Source organism: Lithobates pipiens, unplaced genomic scaffold (genome assembly GCF_037356315.1).
Source record: "Lithobates pipiens isolate NorthernLeopardFrog02 unplaced genomic scaffold, aLitPip1_a1.2 Scaffold_8, whole genome shotgun sequence".
Taxonomy (NCBI): domain Eukaryota; kingdom Metazoa; phylum Chordata; class Amphibia; order Anura; family Ranidae; genus Lithobates; species Lithobates pipiens.
Window position 1 is genome coordinate 247,443,676 of NW_027507903.1, and position 21,784 is coordinate 247,465,459.

Sequence of the window (21,784 nt, forward strand, 5' to 3'; positions counted from 1 at the left end):
CTCTGAAGAGAAGGGTTTTCAGGGTTCATCTAAAAGCTACTAGAGTAGGAGATAAGTGGACAGATTGGGGTAGGGCATTCCATAGGATTGGAGAGGCTTTGGAAAAGTCCTGGAGGTGAGCATGGGTGGAGGTGACGAGGGAGCTAGAGAGCAGGAGGTCTTGGGAGGAACAAAGAACAAGTAGGATGGTATTTAGAGACTAGGCTAGTAATGTAGCTGGGGTCTAAATTGTGGATGGCTTTGTAAGGCCCCTTTCACATTGGGGCGGTGCGGGCGTTAACTGTAAAGCGGCGCTATTTTTAGCGCTGTTTTACCGTCGTTTTAGCGGGGTGGTTTTAACCCCCACTAGCGGCCGAAAAAGGGTTAAAACCGCTCGCGCCGGTATAGCCGCGCTGCCCCATTAAATTCTATGGGTAGGAGCACTTTAGGAGCGGTAAATACACTACTCCTACACCTCTCCAAAGATGCTGCTAGCAGGACTTTTTTTTTTTTTTACCGTCCTGCTAGCGCACTGCTCCAGTGTGAAAGCCGGAGTGAAAGGAGACACTTTTTTTCAGGCGCTATACAGGCAATATTTTTAGCGCTGTGGCTCTTGAAAAATGCCTCAGTGTTAAAGGGGCCTAAGTAGTTGTATATAGCAATAGTTTGTCTGTTGATAGAGCTGCTTTTTGTTTGACTGTTACGACCGCCCAACCTGTATATCTGGATGTTGTTAAATATGAATCGCTAAAGGTTCTAGCGCTAGGATGAACAGGAGGGGTGATAGCGAGCAACCATGTCGCATACCCTGTGTATCAGGATAGAGAGAGTTTCAAAGCCATAGTTCCTTATTGCGGATGGAGACTTGCATACCACTTTAACCAGTACGCCTCTTCCCCCAGGCTCCAGCTTTGCAAAGCCAGCATCAGAAGTTAGTAAGACATTGTGTTAAATGCTATACACACATCTATAGAGAATGCAATTAGTGATTTTCTAATAGGAAGTGCTTCTTTCACCTCTGCAAAAGTGACTGACTGCAGCGATTGAAAAACATCTGTGTAGCAAGTGCTTAAAAATCACAACTTGCTGGTAACCATAAAACTTATGAAAAAAATGGTCACGTATATAAAGCCAAGTGCCCATGTAAAGGCAAGCAAGATATTTAGTGGTTGTGCCTTGGGATGCTTACATGCACCATTTTTAGTTACTCAAGTCATGTTAAGCTATGTCCTGGTCAAATTAGGAAAATTGTTTTTACCAAATTTGTCTTCCTTCTTCACCAGTCATATCCTCCCTGTGAGTACAGGAGCTGTGTTTAACATGGTAAAGATCTATCATGACAAATCACACTTTTAACAAAACAATAGACCATGTCAACATTCGCCAGTGATGTTTTATTTTTGGGCTAAGAAAGTAATATTATATCAGTTTATAATAAACACAGCTCCGAAATACATCTTGTCACCAATAGCCTATGCAAACATGGCATGTTTTCTAACTGCTGTGTTAAGTGTGGGTGTTCTACTACATTCAATACTGCAGATAGTCTATTGTTCTCCTACAAACCTGGTCAGTTAGATAAAAGGACCTGTAAAAAAACGGTATTGCTTATATTGTGATAAATATGGCTGTTTTCTTGTACATATACAGTAATAAGCCTGGCAGCCATGTTAGGATTGTTTACCTTTTTGGTTTATTATTTTCACATGCATGTAGATAATCTGGAACCTGCCAGGAAATTTCCCTAATTTCCCTGTGCCTGCTTTATGCTATGCAGCTAGGCTGCAATCATCATGCGCTCTGTTTACAGTTTCTATGCTCTGCAGGTTTTTCTAAGCTTCGGTTATTGCTTGCATCTGCCTGCTACTGTTGAAGGGTTTCCAGTAGTGAAAGTGGGAAGAAACAAAAGCTTAAAGTCAGTACACATTGCAAGTTGTTTTAAGTAAAAAAAAGAAAAAAAAAGTCATCATTGTTCGCAGCCACTGGCTGCAAACGCTGATCGGATGTTGGTTTTCCAGCATGTCACTTCAACAAAAGCCGGTCAGACAGACCGGTATATAGGCTGATTTTCAGACAGTGTGTACTCATCTTTAGTTGTGATTTTCAGACAGTGTGTACAGGCAGCTTCTGTGTGACCCCTGACCAATCCCCAAGCAGTATTGGCAGGGGGTGGGCCTCATATATAAGCTGAGGCGATATGCCACTGGGGGGAGAAGTCGGCTGAGTGAAGTGAGGAATGACATGTTAAACAATAGCAGGAGGCCATCCCCATCTGGGGGGGGGGGGGGGGGGTACGCTGATCGCAGGAGGAGGCCCGGGGAGAGATGTGAGGGAACATTGCCTCTATATGGCCATTGGCAATGTCTCTGCCACCACATGGTCGGATGGCAGGGAACTCCTGGAGCAGAGGGGCAGGTGAAACTGTCTGTATGCATGGTCCAGTCAAAGTTCCTCATCAAGGACTCAGGGCTGTTGGAAGGTCTGTGAGTATTACCACAGTGGAGGGCTGGAGGTGCCAAGGAGTCTGTGAGGGAACTCTGCTAGTACATGGTCACTAGCAACTGAAAGTAGCTTTAAAAATGTGCATCTTCCAACAATTTTACTCTTCATAAGTGATCACAAGAACAAATACAGGAGTGAGTCTCCAACAAGGGACACAAACAACAACAAAACATTTAGAAGGGTTCTAACCCCTCCACATTCCATCCCAAACTTAACTAAAAAAGTTTGGGCTATAGAAACCCTCTTTAACCACTTCCCACCCGGCCAATGCACATATACGGCCAGGTGGGAGCCGTCTACTCCTGATAGGACGTTCAGGAACGTCCATCAGGAGGAGCGGGATCGCGCGTGCCCACGCAGCGGCGCGATCCCGATGCACCCGTGTCACCGGGACATGGCGCATCTCAGATCGGCAGGAGGGCTCTGTGATTGGCCCTCCTGATCACATGACTGCCATGTCCAATCACGGCCGTCATGTGATGTAAACAAACAGCCGGTTGCTAGGCAATCGGCTCCTCCTCTCCTCACACAGAAGTCATCGCTGAGGAGAGGAGAGCAGATTGCTGCAGCCGGCTGTTGATCAGTGAGTATGAGCTGTTTTTTACAGCTTTTTACTCACTGATCTTCAGTCTAGTGTAAACACACAACACACCACACAGTGTAAACACAGTCCCCACATATGTCCCCATAACACACATGTCCCCAAAACATACATGTCCCCAAAAAATAAAAACACATGTCCCTAATAATAAAAACATGTCCCCCACATATGTCCCACTAAAATCACTTGTCCCAATGATTATGTGCACACATATGTACGTGATCACCTGCACACATATGTACATGATCATTTGCGTACATATGTCCGTGATCACACAAACCAATTATTATACACTTAACGGAATTTTTTTTACCAAAAACATGTAGCAGAATACATTTTAGCTTAAATTTATGACAAAATTTGATTTTATTGGATTTCTTTTAAAATAGAAAAAAGAAAATATTGTTTTTTTTCCAAATTTCCGCTTTTTTGCGCTTATATCGCAAAAAATAAAAAACGGAGTCGTGAATAAATACCACCAAAATAAAGCTCTATTTGTGCGAACAAAATGATAAAAAATTCATTTGGGTACAGTGTAGCATGACCGCGCAGTTGTCACTGAAAGCGCTAGAGCGATGAAAGCTGAAAATTGGGCTGGGAAGGAAGGGGGCGAAAGTGCCCTGTATTGTAGTGGTTAAAGAGATTAGCATCAACTTCTCATTTCCTCTCTGTTCATTGCTTCTCCCGCTTTCGTCTCCGGCAGACATCCTCTCTCTTCTTGGTGGCAGCCTATTCAGTTTGGCTGCTTTCTTTTTGGTGTTGGCAGTAGTTGCTGCAACTGCTTTAGCACTGCAATATGGAAAGAGGAGTACATTTGCCAGCTTCAGGGTGTCAAGCTGTCCATTGTTTGTTTTTTGGGATCTTGCACATAATATTGCACAGAGCTATCTTGGCGGTAGCTTCCTTTTTAAATGTGAAGGGGTTTAGTCTTTGAGCTTTTAAGAGAACTACAACATCATACAGATTGTTGTTCTACCTTCCTAGGTTTATTGAAATTAAAGGCATTTGAGCATGTTTTACCACTTGCATTTTCCTGCCTATAAGTGCCTATGTACTTAGTATCCGCAGTCCAGCCAAAGCTTTAACACCCACAGTGCGTCATAATTGTAAGACAGGGCTTCGTAGGCAGCCTTTACAACAGGTACATCCTCTGCCTGTGCTACCTGAGTCATTTGAAAAACAACGTTTGACATAAGGATGCCTGGTGGGCAGTTTAAGGAAGATCTATCACCAGAAGAAAACGTTTACTAACCCTCCCAGTGCATCCTCTGCACATAGCATGTGTCCTAACTAAAATCCAAGCAGTGGATGTTTTTAAAAAAAATGCTAGTTGTAGCTCCACCCCTCCTAAAGCCTGAAAATATAGGCATTTCTGTGGGTGGGGGGATTATACACAGAAAAATCACATCCCCTCTTAATTCTGCAGCTGCTGTCCCTTCATCTCCCCTCTTAGTTTGCACAGAACCCAGAGCTGCCGCCTGCTATTCAGAGTGTAGAGAGTGGAAACTGTCAGCTCATGCTGTGAATGATGGCTGCTCGAGAATAGGGTTTTGATTTGGAAAAACACAAGCAGACAGTAGCACATACTGTTTACTACCCCTTTTTGGGGCAGCCTAGTGTAGTGCCTGGCATATGCTATTGTCAGCTTTTGTTTTTATGGATGAAAGTCATTTTCTCCAGCTGCAATGATTCACAACACAAGCTGTTAGTTTCCACTCTTTATGCTCCTGAGTACCAGGCTGCAGCTCCGTATTCAGTGTAAATTAAACAGGAGAGTTGAGACAGAGCAGCAATGTTTTGGAGAAGGGGACATAGTGCTACGTTCACTACCTGTCATTAGCCTTTCCTCCTGAGCTTTCAAATAGAACTCCAGTTTATTTCCCCATTGTTGTCAGATAGCTAGGCGGGTGAGGCTAAATATCCAACAACACAGCTCAGCAACCACTGCCTGGATTTAGATAGGGACCTGTGCTATGTGCACAGGAGCCCCTGGGTGGTTTAACAAGCTGTTTTTCTGGTGACCTTCTTTAACAGTCTGGGCCAATTCTGAAATTTCTGTTGAACATGTAAAAATCTGAATTTTTTTGGGCGAAAAAATTACTTCAAATCCCCAAACATGTCTTTTTAAGCAGAGACCCTGAAGAATAAAATAGCTTTTGCATTTTTTGTCACACGTTATTTGCTCAGCGGTTTATCAAATACAAATTTTCAGGAAGAAACACACTTTAATAAGTTTTTTAGTGAACACAAACGGAATACAATGCCATTTTTTTTTGTTAAAATATAAAAGGTATCTCTTTACTCGATAAAACATTATCTAACATGTCATGCTTTAAAATTGCGTACGCCCGTGGAACAGTGCCAAACTACGGACCTAAAAATCTCTATAGGCGACACTTTAAAAGCCTTTACAGGTTACCTGTTTGGAGTTACACAAGAGGTCTGGTGCTATAATTATTGCTGTTGCTCTGACATTTTTGGCAATACCTCGCGAATGTGGTGTGATTACTGTTTGTGTATGCGCGCGGGACCTATGTGCCCATTTGCATTTGCCCGTGGGGATGGGGTGCTTAACATATTAATTTATTTTATTGATTTTTAACTTTATTGCTATCACAAGGGCTTGACAACATTCATTGTGATAGCATGGGTTGTGATTGGTCCACTTTCTGGAGAGATCTGGAGCCCCAAATCTCTCGTCTGTCCTCCAAAGCACCTACTCAAACTGAGACCGGTTTGAGCAAATGCTTTCCCAAGCCAGTAATGGCTTGTTTACATAAGGCCAAAACTGAAAGTGATGATTTTTGTTGCTTCTGGTTTCTGACTTCAGGGGGAGGAACAACATCAGTTCCTCTCACTGTGTCCAAGAAAGCTGATTCCACCAGTCACATCTTTACTGGAATACGAGAGAGTCCAGTAAAAGCAGCAGTAGGGGGAGAGAATAAAAACACGAAATACTCGTGCTCAGATCCCAATAGCTTGTCCATGCATATAATTTACCAAGTTCTAAAGGGGTGTGACCACATATTAACACGAAAAATACTGGATAAACCCTCTGCACACTGCTATACCCTTTCAAGCAAACTTAGCAACAAAAAAATAGGGATATTTTATAAACACATATTGCAATACAGCCCTACTCACTCTGCTTTGCCAATGCAAATGCTATTGTGGACATTATGCCAACATGGGGAAAAAAGACACAAGATGGGGGAGAGCTACACGGTTTAGGTCTGGTCACTGACTTGCAAAACAATAGAAACAAAATTTACCTGTGCTCAGATCCCAATAGCCGGTCCATACATATAACCTACCAGGTGCTAAAGGGGTGTGATCACATATTAACACTGAAAATACTTGATGAACCCTCTGCATGTGGCTATCCTGTCTTACGTTGCCTGTAAAAGTGATCCAATGGTTCTATAGCCACTCAGATCACTTTTACGTTGTAGGGAATTGTCCAGTAAAAAAAATTATACCGGGATCATGGTTGTAGCCCCAACCATTGTCCCGCTATCACAACTTTTAATTTCTAAATGGCATAAGGACAGGAAGAGGTGTTTTTTGTTTTTTTTTGTTTTTTTGTTTCATTATTTTTAAATATTTTCTTAATTTTATTAACATTTTCTTTGTTTTTCATTTTTTTTCTCATATGTGGAACACACAGTAAAATGGTTATAAAGTGATACTAAATACACTGTTTAATTTACATTCCCTTCTTTTACTGTATATGGATGGCACTGTAATTTAAAAAAATTAAGTATATTTTTCCTAATCGATATACAGCTGTCACATGACCCAACTCTTTCCCAGCCTGTCTGAGTTGAAACATATGCAGAAATTGCATCTATTACCCTGCTGCTGGTCACATGTTCAAAATTTAAAATAAAAAATAAAATAAAATAAAAAGCGTAAAAATAAATATCAATAATCTGCTTTAAATTGCCATACAAATAAATATTTAACATCACAACTTTATTATTTTTTGGCAATTACTTGGTATGGGTGGATTTCTGCCGGTCACAGGCTACGCCATGCCCTTTCTACCTGTGTCTTGGTATAGGAGGGAGGTGAAGTTTCCATCAATCTCCTTGTACTACCCCAACCTCATTGTGTTTTGTTAGTCAGTTGCCATGGAGGAGGGGAGGGGAGTGGGCTGTAATTTACCACTGTGTATATGCCCACATGTCACTCTATAGTCACATGGGCTGCTCAGATGTGATGGGGAGAAAATTCTCAGCATAGTAACTCCCTAAAGACTGAGCTTGTGCAGAGTAGGCAACACTGCTCTGCAGAATCCCTAGCTGCATTGGGGACATGGACAGAAGCGGGAGACAGAGAACAGCAGGATCAACCAGTTTTTTTCTCTAATTTTCTGTATTCTGCAAAAAATAAATAAAAATCTCATAGCAACTGTGTGAGTATGAACTGCATGTAATACACCATTTATTGATAGTTTTTTTTTTTTTATGATGTGGGTTTAGTGACACTTTAGGAGTATCCCCTGTTTTTGCTTGTCCTACTGTCTCAAGGGTAAAACAAAGAAACCAATTAGGAAGATCTACCCAATGGTAGCAGTTTAAATCTTATTTGGGTAGAAAGGACTGGGAGAAGAGGAGATTACCTGGACATTATTGTCCAATTTGTGAGAACAAAAGCATTGTATGAGGCATTGTATGAGGTCGATGGAGGAAGACTGAAAATAATTTAAGTAGAAATGCTGTAGATGGGAATGTTAAAGCATATCTCAGGGTAAAAAAAAAAATAGATCTCTCCCATGCACATTTCCCTGTGTTCCATATGATTTATCACTTTTAAAAAAAGTCAATTCAAACAAATGCCTGTTCTTCCAAACTCCAAGTGTGCTCTTAGCTTCCCGTTTGACAACGCAGAGCCTTTGTGCATTGAAGTCCCAACCAGCCCTATTTGTTCGACTACAGAACTCTGCCTATCTCTAACCCCTCTCTTTCATACTCCACATACATTCATTTCTTTACAAGCAACATAATGCTGCTGCCTTGACACCTGTGACCAGTTTCACATCTACATGGTGTGGTGTTTACATTTTTGGTTATACGTGCATTACTATTGAGCTCTATGTAATGACCGTTTTGATGACACCACATTAAAGATGCTGCAAGGAGTTTTTTTTTTTTTTTTTCAGCGGCACAGGAACGCACTGGTGTCAACAGTCCCTAAGGCCCCTTTCACACTGGGGCAGTTTTCAGGCGCTACAGTGCTAAAATTAGCGCCTGAAAAAACCGGCCCCTTTACTCCAGTGTGAAAGCCGGAGGGCTTTCACACTGGAGCGGTGCGCTAGCAGGACGGTGAAAAAAGTCCTGCCAGCCGCATCTTTGCAGCGGTGAAAGGAGTAGTGTATTCACTGAAATCAATGGGGCAGCACGGCTACACCGCCGGCAAAGCGCTGCTGCAGCGGCGCTTTGCGGGCGGTTTTAACCCTTTTTTCGACCGCTAGCGGGGGTTAAAACCGCTCCGCTAACGCCCACAGACCGCAGCAAAAACGACAGTAAAGCGCCGCTAAAAATAGCGGCACTTTACCGCTGACAAACACAACGCCCCAGTGTGAAAGGGGGCTACGTGCCTTCCCAAAGGCTCTTAGGGACTGGAGTATATTTACTAAAGGCAAAAAGAATGTACACTCTCCAGGTGCAGTTGCTCCAGAGCTTACTAAATGAGAGTAAGCTCTGCTGGCTTCCATTATCCAATCATGTGTAAGCAAAAACTTTTTTTTTTTTTCTTTTTTCTGTGGATGTGATTGGATATTCTTTAAAAAGTGAAGGTTCATCTCAATTACTAAGCTCTGGAGCAACTACACTTTCAGAGTGTTACTGCACTTACAAACTGGACAGTCTATTTGCCTTTAGTAAAATAACCTTTCTGTTTAGGCAAAGGAGATATGTGGTGCTGTGGGGCATGACCACAGCACCACATAGTAGCTGCCCCTGCATGAATTTGACAAGCCCAGTGACGATGTTTTCATTAATCAGTTTTCATTGGAACACTGATAGTACTTTGCAGCCTGAACATATTCTGTGACCATCACCCCATCAGGTAAAATTGACCAATCAGTTGCCAATTCTTTTATTTGTATTTTTGTAACGTCCTCCATTATAACTCATTTTTTTATAGCCAAAAAAAGCTAATATCTTCCTGAGCTAGGTGCCAAAACTGAATATGGAGTTTTTCACCAGTCGCCAAATGACGGTCTGTTTCAATAAACGTTAAAGGAAAAAGTGGCTGTGCAATGTTTCAGGAATCTAATAAATCAATATCATGGGCAAAGGTGATGAGCAATTTGTGAAGACTTAAGATTACAGATGGGTTAAGTTATTCATTTAAAATTATTTGTCCAATTGATATAATAATTAAAAACATTAACTGGAAGGTTTCTATTATTCTGTGGGATGATATATATTGTTGTGTTTATTTAAAAAAAAATAAAAATCAAGCCATCCTTTTTATGGGAAACCACCAAGGATTACATTCCATTTAGAAGTGGTGTTCTAAGATGAGCAAGTGCTGCACCGAAACTAACTTTTTGTGTGCATCAAGCCTGGTGTTCAAAGGCAAAGGGCAATGTCGCCCACTTCTAAAGGAGAAACACAGCCAAAGCTTATTTGGCTGTACTACTACTGTGGATCACAGAAGGACAGTTTGTTCTGCACTCCTGTGACCCATTTTCAGCTGACAGCAGGCTGATGTCACAGAGCTGGTCCAAGCTTTGGCAAGATCGTAACAATGAAATCTCTCAGTGAGCCGCTGAGAGCCTGAGCCAGCTGCATGTGTGGGGTGGGGGGGGGGGGGGAGAACACAGCGGTCACGGACAGTCACCATCTCTTTGTTTAGGGAACTCTGAGAACCGAGCGATCAGTGGTGTTTGATTGCTCAGTTTTCAGTGTTAGAGCCACCGGAGGACAGATGCAGCATCGGACCAAGCTTTAAGTTCTCAATATTCATTAGTGTGTGTATAGATATGAAACTAGTGACTCTACAGGGTTTATTTCTGTACTGTCCATAAGAGTTACTTGCATTAGGATATGCACCCCAAAGCTCAATCACACATGCACAGTAGAGCAGTGGGCGGTGCCAGGAAAGCAGTGGGTGGTGTTAGTAGAGTTGAGATTGGTGTCAGTAGTTTTTTGTTTTTTATTTTGTTATTTTTTATAGTTTTATTCTTTTATTTTATTTTTTACAATATTATCTTTTTTTTATTATTTTTATTTTTTTACATTTTGTTAGGATTGAGGGGCTTTGGTAAAATAGCAGAGAAAGAGCCTGAGGACAGATTCCCCATCCCTTTCTCTGTAACCCCAGCTGCCACAGGGACGGGGGCCATTTGGCAGTAAAAATCTGCATCACACAGGGTGATTAGGGTGTGCCCGGGCACACCCCAGCACACCCTTTGCGCACACCTATGGTAAAGAATAAGTAGATTTTTATTTTTATTTTGCAACTTTTTAAATGCAGTCTGAACAATCTATCGCCATTCTGTGCTGTCATCACATTACCAAAGAAATAAAAATTTCCTTGGCAACATGCAATTGCACTATTTATTTCTGTGTAAGAACTGTCAAAGTAGGTTTTATTATTGCTAGATGTAAATAATACAGCTCTTATTTTACCAGTGATATGTTTATCGCGAGGCACTGCCATCTTTCAGCGCTGCATGGGTTAACACTTCCAGAGAAGGAACAACCCATTGACAGGATGGAGATGAGAAAATGCTGCTTTACAGCAGATGTTGAATACACGGCCCCCTACACAGCTCACACTGGGAGCATGAATGGGTGGAAGGACCAGGAGTAACCCAGGAGAAGAAGCCAGCTCCATCCTGCTCATCATCGTTTCTTTTTGCTCAGTGCATAGCTACAAAGGAATCATCACGGTTGGGCAGCTGATCTAATGCTGCAGGTTCCTTGCTGGAGAGGCAGCGTGGAGCTGTGTAAATGATACAGTGTCATTAGATGACACCGAGCTGATCTCTGCATCACCAGGAGGAATCAAACCGTGTCACTCCCCTTAGGGACTACCTTCTGTGTTCTACGCGCAAGGAATTCGTATGCTTGTGCTGCTGCTGCTTCTGCAACATCTCTGAGCAGGGCTGGTGTATGTGCATTACTGCCGGAAAGCAGCAAAGAAGAATGATAGCTGTCTCTTTCAAATGTCGTTGTCAAATCCTGCGGAGACTGGTTAAAGGTATGGTGCTTTTTCTTCTGCTCCTCCAGTCTCTGGCACACTCTGTCTTTTCAAATGCGCTGGCTCATGCTTTTTCCCTTACAAATATGCCTGTCCTAACAATTTATAGTCAAGCAGCAAAGAGCATGGACCGTTCAATGCTTGAGTCCCTCATAAGCCATTCACACCACGGACATTTTGTCTTACCTGCAGTTTGGTCTGTATGATTTTATTGTGCCTTTTCTTTTGTAATATCATCTGATTTTGTTTTCTTTTTTTTTTTTTACCTGTAGACATTTTATATTTTCTTTCCCAGTGACATTTTCCTGTTGGTATATCATCTCCACAGAAACAGTAAGTCTTTCCGCTGCACTGCAATGCTATATAATATCCCGTTAGTGATGCAAGCTCTTGTACAGAAAAGTGAATATGGGCAACTTGCAAGCAAATAAGTTTTAATTCTGCTCGTTGAGTTGGGTGTATGTGGTTAAACGCTAAGATCTGAGTAGTCATTAAAGCGGTTTCTGTAATATGTAGGAAGAGCAGGAGCAACGGTTGTATGCCGAGAAGGTATTCCATTATAACTGGATGCAGCTGTGATTAGAAAATGATGAACTTGTGACCTCTTGTTCTTATCAAAATCCATAGATTTGCCTAATGATTTCTGTCATCTAGTAAGAGAGCAGATAATTCCCATGGATTCTTCTGCTTCGGCTAAACCATCAGAATTATTTTACAAAAATGCAATTACAAGACATTAACATTTGTGTTTTGAAAGGTAAAGTAGCTCAATTCAGCATTTTATATAGAAGAGGGAAAACTTTGTGCATCCAATGGATTTTAATGTCAAGGTAGCCTAGCATTGTAATATGCTTGTGATGAGGTCATTTGAAAGCACTGCACGTCCGTTAGTGCACAAAGCATTTATATAACCAGTAATTAAGATTTCTCTGCTCCTAGTGGCAGCAAAAAGGTTAATATGGGGGAATGCACATTACATGCGTTCTGCCGTTACCTTTTGCACGATGGCAGCCTGCAGTGTAAATATGAAGGGCCATGCTGTATTTGAAGCATGGACTTGTTTCCACTTTCCCTTGACAGTCATTCTTGTAATTCCAGGTTCTCTGCAGTGACCTGATAATATTTGAATACGATGGTTAAAGTGCCACTAGTCACAGGAACAGCCAGCTGAGAAATGCCAGTGGCCCGTGACAGATTATTGTGCATGTTTCGCTGGCATGTTTGAATTTTATGGAATGAGTCCCTGATCATTTTGTTCTGATTGGTGGTCGGCCTATTCGGGATGCCTTATGGAGTAGTTTTGCTGGTAGTCCAAAAATGAGCTTATGGCAATTATTTTTTGTCTTTCCTGCATTACCCAGGAAGAGGCAGGAACATGTAAGGGTTTGTTGTAGAACTGTCAAACCCATTTTGCTGTGCTAATGTTTGACAGTTCTCCAGCATTGCTTTTTAATCACTGTGATCTAAATGGCTTTAAACTCATGATGCATAAAAATAAGCTGTTGAATCAATTAAGGCAGAGCTTCTAAACCAGGGTATTGGAACCTTCTGTACAGAACAAAATGGCTCCAGTTAGGTTACTTTGGAAATGGATCAACTATAGATTGCAGCTTTGTAGAAACGCTTTATACATGATAGTGTAAGCTTTGTATACGAAGTGCAAGCACAAAATTCTCTAAATGCATTTTTTTTTTTATTAAATAAATTGATTGCTTCTTAGGTGGGTGTTGGAAACATAATTGTTAAACAAATCTGTCAAAGCATGTGTTTATTTTCAGTGCACAGCTAGCTGAGACATTAGCTATGTGCAATTCCTGGGTACCTGGCACGCAATGTGTTTTTAAGAGGTTCTGACTGGCTTGTTTGTGAATAACACCGCATTAAAAAAAAAAAGTCTAAAAATTAACATTTTCAACACTTCTTAAACATGTTAGACACGTCTCTTGACTTGACTGAGCATTTACGTTTTTTTTATTCATTCAACTATGTGTGCTAAATTATTAAAAATGTCAGTCTGTATTTTGCTTTTAAACTAAGGCAATTATAAGGGAATATATGGAGCTCATTTACTGGAGTGAAGTAAGTCGGTGTTCACGTAAAACGTCATTCATGTATAGGCATTTGAAGAAAAAGTAAGAACAACTTCTGTACCTGACTCAATGCTTGAAGTACGGCCAGATTCTCGTCACTTTAGTAAATTAACCCCATAGAGGTCATCTGTTAGCGCATATCAGGATCATTCCTGACTTGTTGTCATCTGCTATGTATCACCTTGCAGCCTCCATAGTATTTTTTGCTTGTTTTAAAAAATCTCTGCCACCTACTAATATGAAGGCAATAGTGGTCTTAATCCATTTGTCTCTCTGGGCATCGCCGTGAACTTTGTTTTTTTTGGTGTGTTTGGTACGCTTGCAGGACCAAGATAACCAGCATAATATTTCATTTCTAAAGCTAAAGGGTAAAAATAGAATTGAAGCTTTCAGTTAAGTCTGGCAACAGTGCTAAAAAGGAAGTAGTACAAAAGAATCTGAACAGGGTAGTCGAGACTCTCTTTAGGGTAGGTAACATGCAGGAAAAAAATAGTGATAAATGTCAATGTTTAAAGTTGTAAACCTCTGAAATGAAAAATTGACAAAGCATATCCTTCTGTGGTGTGCACTTGCTTCGACCCAAAGCACCTGTGTGTCTGTCTCCTTGGATTGTCTGGCATTCCTCTGCTAAACCAGACAATCCACTGGCACAGAGCAGATGATTGATGGCCTCAGCTTTGAGACTGTGTAGAGGGTAGAGCGGCACAATTAATCTTTAAAAAAATCATGATCTCGATTTACACCCCCCCCCCCCATGATCCCTGTTGCGGAGTTTGCCGATTCTTTCATATAACAAGTGGAGAGACTTTTCTGATTACTCAGCTGTCCAAAGAAAACATCTGGGCAGTCTGCCAAGTTTTTAAAAAGAAACATTGTATAACTCTTCCTTCTTAGATCAAAGGGAAACTTCTGTGTGTGTATAGAAAAAAAAAATCCAGGCAGTCTGCCAAGTTTTTAACAACATGTAAATGCAGGAAGTTTAACCACTTAGACCCTTTTCACATCACACCGCCGATAGCGTGGGCGGTAAAACGCCGCTATTTTTAGCAGCGTTTTACCGCCGGATTTGCGGCGCATTTCGGCCGCTAGCGGGGCGCTTTTACCCCCCTAGCGGCCGAGAAAGGGTTAAAACCACGGCGGTATTACAGCGCTGCCCCATTGATTGATTTCAATGGGGAGCAGCGGTGGAGGAGCGGTAAACACACCGCTCCAAAGAAGCTGCTGGCAGGACTTTTCCCTGACGTCCTGCCAGCGCACCGCTGTAGTGTGAAAGCCCTCGGTCTTTCACACTACATACAATGGTGCAGCTTCTTTAGGGCGGATTGCAGGCACTATTTATAACACTATAGCGCCTGCAAAACACCCTGGTGTAAAAGGGGTGTTAAAGTCTAAATCTTTTTATGATGCTTGTTTCTTAAGTTAAAATCACTATTTTTTGCTAGAAAGTTACTTAAAGTTAAAGTTACCCCCAAACATTATATATATTTTAGCAGAGACCCTAGGGAATAAAATTCCTATTGCTGCAATATTTTATTTCACACTGTATTTGCCCGCGGTCTTTCAAACACAATTTTTTTGGGAAAAAATACACTTAAAAATAAAAAAATGAAACAGTGAAGTTAAACCAATTTTTTTTTGTTTTAATGTGAAAGATGATGATGTTACGCCGTGATAATCGTGAGAGAATCGTGATCTATCTTCTAAGCAAAAAAATTGTGATTCTCATTTTAACCAGAATCGTGCAGCTCTAGTAGAGGATAGTGTGTCCATTCACTCCACTCATGTTTCCAATTACACTCAGCTCTGTGCAGTGTGTGATATTGGATCCCTGCCCTCTGGCTTCTTGAGCTCAGAATTTCTATGTAACGGTGTGCTTTAGGAGGCTGTGGGAGGAGTGGGCTGCAGGACAAGCCTGGAACACATTTAAGTTTATTGACATGGTGTTGTGGCTGATAGCAGACTCTCACACCTATCCACTTCCTTTCTTTAGAGGAAGTTTCAGCTCCTTTTGAAGGGATTTTTCACCATCACTGCAGACCGTGATGTTGCAGGGCTGCTTTTTTTTCTTAGTGGATCTTTTTCTGTGACGGCGAGATGACCTTATCTCATTCAGCTTTTATAGAATTACAGCAGCAGAGTGTAGCATAATGACTACTGATACAGTACTACAGCTTGCCATCTTCTTTTACATATGCAGCATCATTCCATCTTGCAATGTACTTTTATTAGAGTTTATTTACAGAGATTCCTAAAAGGTTTTTACTGACTTAAATCTGTGGTCATGTGACAGGCTGGGTCTCAAGTTTTCTGATCTGTAGTGTGGAAGAGTACTTCTTGCAGTGGATATGTCACACCTTGATGACATGGACATTGCCTATTCAGTGGAGTCCTCAGAGGTTCTGGAAGACTTCCAGTGGCAGCCTTCTGATGTCCCGACCTGAGAAACCGCATCAAGACAGTGATTGGTAAATTTAAAAGGAGGTATGGGTGAGGGGGGGGGGGTGGACTTTACAGTAGATGTATACATTAAATACAATAAACACGCACAAAGTAACATTAATGTTGATACATTCATGTGCCATAAAGAATCGGAGCATATCTTTGCAGCAGCCTTCAGCAATTTGATGATATGCCAGTACTTCACTATCTTGAAGGCAACTGTAAAGAGGATATGGTGTCCGGTTATATATATCTATATATATATATATATATATTTATTTTTTAATTATTCCTTGGCAGTGTTTTCTAGTAAGGGCGGCACAAGTCTGAATTTTCATGATTCTATTGAACAAGCAGACCAATCACAATCTCCCCTTGAGATATATATATATATATATATATATATATATATATATATATATATATATATATATATGTATGTGTATGTATGGTGCTAGAGCCTCCAAGCATCTTCAGAGGAGTGAAGGTTTGGCCCTGCTTGCAGGGAGATTTCCCATTAGAGTGCCCAAGGTATTTATTATAGCCTTCTTGTAAATAAGAAAAAAACAAGTTTTCATTCTTATTTGCATGTTGTAAATCGGAAATGGCATGAAAACCATAAATGTTCAAAACTGGGTTAAATGTTTGCTTCTTATTTTTTGGCCCCTCTAATCAAATTAGCCATTTGTTGTTTGGCCCTTACGGAAAAGATACTTTTTCAAAACTTAGAGGGATTCCGCCAAAAAAAAAATATTAAAAGCCAGCAGCTATAAATACTACAGCTGCTGACTTTTAATAAATGGACACTCACCTGTCCCGGGTTCCAGCGATGCCGGCAGCCAAGGCCGATCGACCGCTCGGGCCTCGGCTGCTGCCGCCGCCATTCTGGGTGAGGGAATCAGGAAGTGAAGCGAATCGGCTTCACTTCCCGGTTCCCTACTGCGCATGCGCGAGCCGCGCCGCGCAATAGGATATCTCCGCGCTGTCACTGGGACCCGTGTGTGTCCCAGCAGACAGCGCGGCAGGGCAGGAAATGGCGTAGACTCCCATGGGAGTCTATGCCCGGAAGTGGGTGAAAATACCTGTCTTTGACAGGTATCTCCACCCCCCTCCCCCCTGAAAGGTGTCAACTGTGACACCGGAGGGGGGGGGGGTTCCGATCAGCGGAGGTTCCACTTTAGGGTGGAATCCCGCTTTAACCTAAAGTAGAACTGTAAGCAAAACCTTTTTATTTCGGTTAGAGCAAAGGTGGGTTATAACACCTGTCAGTTTTTTTTTTTTCACCATCTGTGTCCTATTGTGGAGATTTCCCTTCACTTCCTGCCCCATAGCCAAACAGGAAGTGAGAAATCCCTGCAAATTAAGGTAACCAGAACTAGTGTCCCCATTGAAAGATTTCTCCTCTGTTAACTTTTCCGGGACAACCCAAAATTTGGGATTTTCTTTGCTTTCACTTTCAATGATAATGGTAGACAGGACAAATACAGAGGGGGGAATGTCCTTAAAGGGCACAGACAGCAATAAAAACGGGTGTTCTAATCCCTCTCCACTCTAAGCCCCTTTGGACCCTCCAGTCTTTTCTAGGGAGCAGCGGATGTCCACTAACACCAGCCTCCATCCAATCTGATCCTTTCCCTCAAAAATGGACAGATGGTGGTCCTACTTCCCATCTATCTGGCGGATTAGATGGAAACAGACAGGCGATCCATTGCCATCTGATTGCCCAATGAAGAGGGGCTGCTTCTGTCCGTTTCTTATAGCAGAGCGGACACGGACCTGTCATCCGCCTGCTCAGTGGGGTTCAGCGGAGAGATGCTCCGCTGAGCAAGCGGATTCCTCTTCACGGAAGCGCCCGTGTGAAAGGGGCCTATAAATAAAAGGTTTTGCCTTTAGTTATACTTTTTATTTTTCCAAATAACATTTATTTATTATCAGGTTGTACAATACACATTCAGATAACTTGAGTGTATACTTTTCATATTCAAACAATGTTTAAACAAAGAGAAGGACAGTATACAGTGCAGTCTATGCCAGGTTCTGTTTCTTCTCTGATCTTGAAATGTCGCCTTTAGTTATACTTTAAGGCCTCAAGTGCAAACAAGGCTTCTTTTATTTATTTATTTTTGATGCTATTACCTTCCAAAATTATTTTAATTCATAGTTTGTTTTTTTAAAGCATAACCTTGATAAAAAAATAATAAACATCCAGAGTTAGCCAGTAGTTTTCTAATCCAGAATGTAAAAATACCTGGGCATCCTGGTAGATGACGGGCTCAGCAATGTCATGCAATGCCCCTTTCACATGGCCTTCCCTGTGAAGAGGAATCTGCTTGCTCAGCGGGGGATCTCTCCACTGTTCCCTGCTGAGCAAGCGGATGAGGGGTCCATGTCCGTTCCAATATGCAGAACAGACTCAGCCCCACTCTCCTCTATGGGGCAAACGAACAGCCTGTCCCTTTTCATTTGATCCGTCGCATGTATTAAAAAGGGTATCTAATGCAAGAGGGAGGACTATATGTTCTACCACTTTACATAACTCTGGTTTGGCCACATCTTGAGTATGCCATCCAGGTCTGGTCAACAGTCCTCAGGAAGGATTTGCTTGAACAGGTTCCAGAGAAGGGCAACAAAGCTAATAAGTGTCGGTTCACACTGACACGAATTGCAGCGCGACTGCCTCAGGCAACCTGCACACGACAGCTGCAGCGACTTGCAAAACAACTTCTCTATAGAAGTCAATGCAAGTCGCTTAAGTCGCCCCCAAAGTTGTACAGGAAACTTTTTGTGTTGCTCCGACTAGAACGGTTCCATTGTACAGAACGGGACGCTAGTGTGAACCGACCCTAAGGGGGCTGAAGGACCTCTGTTATGAGAAATGACTACCAGCATTTAACTTATTTTCCCTGGAGAAGAGACGCTTGAGAGGAGATATGCTAGGAAGAAAACTATTCAGAATTGAGAAGCTTAAGAAGACCTATAGCCACTCAATGAAGTTGGAGGACAAGTGGTTAAACTGTGTAAGGAGTCCTTTACTTTCAGAGCGGTAAGGATGTGGAACTCCCTTCCTCAATTGGTGCTGTCAGTGGCAAGTGTTGGTAATTAAATTTTTTTATTTTTTTTAGAAGGGCATTTTAACAAACGCCATATACAAGGAATTGAGAAATGGTTTTGACATACACACTCACACAGGTTGAAATGGATGGACTGGTATCTTTATTCAACCTTATCAAATATGTACTTTGTATATGGGAAGAATTTCTTTCCCTCCATTCTTTTTTATTTTTTTTATTGTTTTACTATTAAATTTTTTTGTTTTTATTATATGGCTTTGGTATAGGAACAATCATGTAATCTTCAGTAGTCCGCGGAACCTTTGTAACAGAATCTTGCATAATTACAATAAATAATAAGTTTGTGCTTACAGAACAGAAATTCACCTGCAGCACACTCCAGCTTGGTGAGGAAAGTCAATTGGGTGTCTCATATAAACGTGGTAGCTTAAAGCGAAACTCCACTTTTGTTCAGAAAAAACATTCCCCTCTGAGTGATTTATGTACATTACACGGCTTTAGAAACTTTGTTGCAGATTCCTAGGTTTTGTTATTCTGAAGAAAGCAATGTGTGTTTGTATCCATGTGGGAAAATGAATCTAATGTGGAGTATTTCACCAAAAATGAAATTTTTGCTACAGGGGGTGCTGGAAAAATGACTTGCAGCTTAGTGCACACTTCAGGGAAAGACGGTGAGCCAATCACACGAGCAGGAAATTGGGTTTCTGAGGGACATTCTGTGTACAGAACACCTCCAGGTAGCCATATTGCATTTCCAGAAAATAACAGTGGCTGCAGATTGAAAAGGAAAGGTAATTTTTCATAACATTAAACTACAATATGATTTGTCACAATTGTATATACTATTTTTTTTCTCCCCACGAATGTTACCTTTTAGGGGCCCTTTCACACTCATCAGGTTTTGATGCCTTCCCATTGACCTACAATGGAAGGTGCTTTTGAAAAACTGCAGTGAAAAAGGAAAAGCTGCAGCATGCAGGACTTTTCAAAGCGAAGCGTACCTGCAGTGTGAAGAATTCCATAGGCTTTAAAGCGATACATCGTTCATGTGTTTTAATACTGCTTTTTAAACCCCAAAAATGCATCACAAACTAATATAAAAAGTGAAGACCTGCAGAACATTTATATACCATAGCAGGTATGACAGTAGTAATAGTTGTAGTGATTGTCATGTAGTACGAGTGCAAACAAAGTAGATCATAATCCTGTGTTAAGGTAATATTAATGTTAAATGAGCCTTTATTTGAACATAATTGAAGAGTAACTCCACTTTTGTGGGGAGAAAAAAGATTGCAAATGTCAAAAGAAAATAGCATATATCACTCAAGTCATATTGTAATTGAATGTTATTAAAAATGACCTTTCTTTTACAATCTGCAGCTCTGTAATTTTCAGTAGAATGCAATATGGCTACTTGGAGGAGGCTTTCTGTACCTAGAATGCGTACAGAACGCCCCCTAGAAACATAATTTCCTGCTTGTGTGATTGGCTCACTGATTTTCCCAGAAGTCTAAACCAAGATACAAGTCTGATTATCGTGCGTCCTCTGCAACACAAATGTCATGTTTTGGTGAGATACTTCCAATAGGAAATCATGTCTAAAGGGATGCAGGCCCAGCAGCTTTACTCATCAGAGCCCTGCAGGTGCAGCAGGTGATTGATAATTATGAAACCACTCCCATTAGAGGTGGTGTGTGCATTCCTGTGTCGGCAGTCCCTGCAGTTGTATGGGCACAGACACTGCTCCCAATGTGACATGCATGCGGGTGCACAGGGCCATGCACTCAAACGCATGTCGCATTGGGAGCAGTGTTTGTTCATGCAGCCGCTGCATCTCAATTGACAGCTATGGGACTGCCAGCTCAGGGATACATGCAATACTTGTGCATCCCTGTGCTGGTAAACACAGCCATATATGGGGCACAGAATAAATCGCCCCGTGTGAACGAGGCTTAAGACACAATTGATGATTCTAGATGTTGCATATAACATTTTATTAACGATATGTATATAGCACCAACACATCAATTTTGCATATATATGTTGTACATTCACATCAGTCCCTGCCCTCAAGGAGCATACAAACTAAGGTCCCTAACTCACATTTATAAATATACTAGGACCTAATTAGACAGGAGCCAATTTAACCTCCTAGGATGTCTTTGAAGTACCTTACCTGGAGGAAACCCACGCAGCTATAGAGAGAACATGCAAACCCAATGCAGATGCTGCTGTGGTTGGGCTTCAAACCAATGACCCTCGTGCTGCTAGGCTGAAGTGCTACCCAACATAGCACATCTTCACTTTTTTTATTTTTTGTTCCACTTCGAACCACTACATGTGTGAAATATGTCAACTTTTTTGCCAGCCATAGTATTTGCAGTTGTGATTGTCCCCTAATAGTTCACACAGCCTAGCCAGAATGATGATTCCACAGTTTTCTGTTGCAGCTTCATGTATTGCATGTTGTGCTTGCTCCTCCTTTAGACCTCATTCACACTGACGGTGAAATAAACACATTTGTTTTTGCTTGTAGCGCCGGTACTCCTGAAGAGTACACGCAATGTCTGTAAATTTAGTTTTTCCTAAGACTTTAGTTGAGTCTTGGGGTTAATTGCACTAAATTGTGGTTTTTGGCATCAGTTTGGCTGGGCTGTACTATGTTCTGCCTGGTCATAGGTGTAGGTAGAACCTTTGACAGGCATTGGAACGCAGTCTGGTTGGACACATTAGGTACCAATTTCTCTCTCTGAGCCAATCAGTGGGTGCATTGTCTCGCTGTTTATTCTGGGGGAGGGTTACGTAAGGTGCTGAAGTCACGTGGTTCTGGGTTCCAGTCCTAAAGTATGTTTTGACTCCATGGTCCTGGTCCTCCTGACCAGCCC

At 41.6% G+C, this 21,784-nt stretch overlaps 1 protein-coding gene across 12 annotated transcripts in view; it reads left to right on the forward strand.

Annotated features, from left to right (window-relative positions):
• GRIP1 (glutamate receptor interacting protein 1) overlaps positions 1-21,784 on the forward strand; it is an 837,005-nt gene that overhangs the window by 397,316 nt on the left and 417,905 nt on the right. Inside the window, exons 1-2 of one of the 12 annotated variants that reach the window (XM_077469660.1) lie at positions 10,858-11,299; positions 11,572-11,632. The exons of 10 other annotated variants lie outside the window; for them this stretch is intronic. Coding sequence is in view for 1 of the 2 variants with exons in the window: in XM_077469654.1 (XP_077325780.1) it covers positions 11,212-11,299 (88 nt within the window). In the remaining variant the exon portion in view is untranslated. Of the gene's footprint in view, positions 1-10,855; positions 11,300-11,571; positions 11,633-21,784 lie in introns of those variants that run through there. One more of the 12 variants, XM_077469654.1, reaches the window with a different exon arrangement.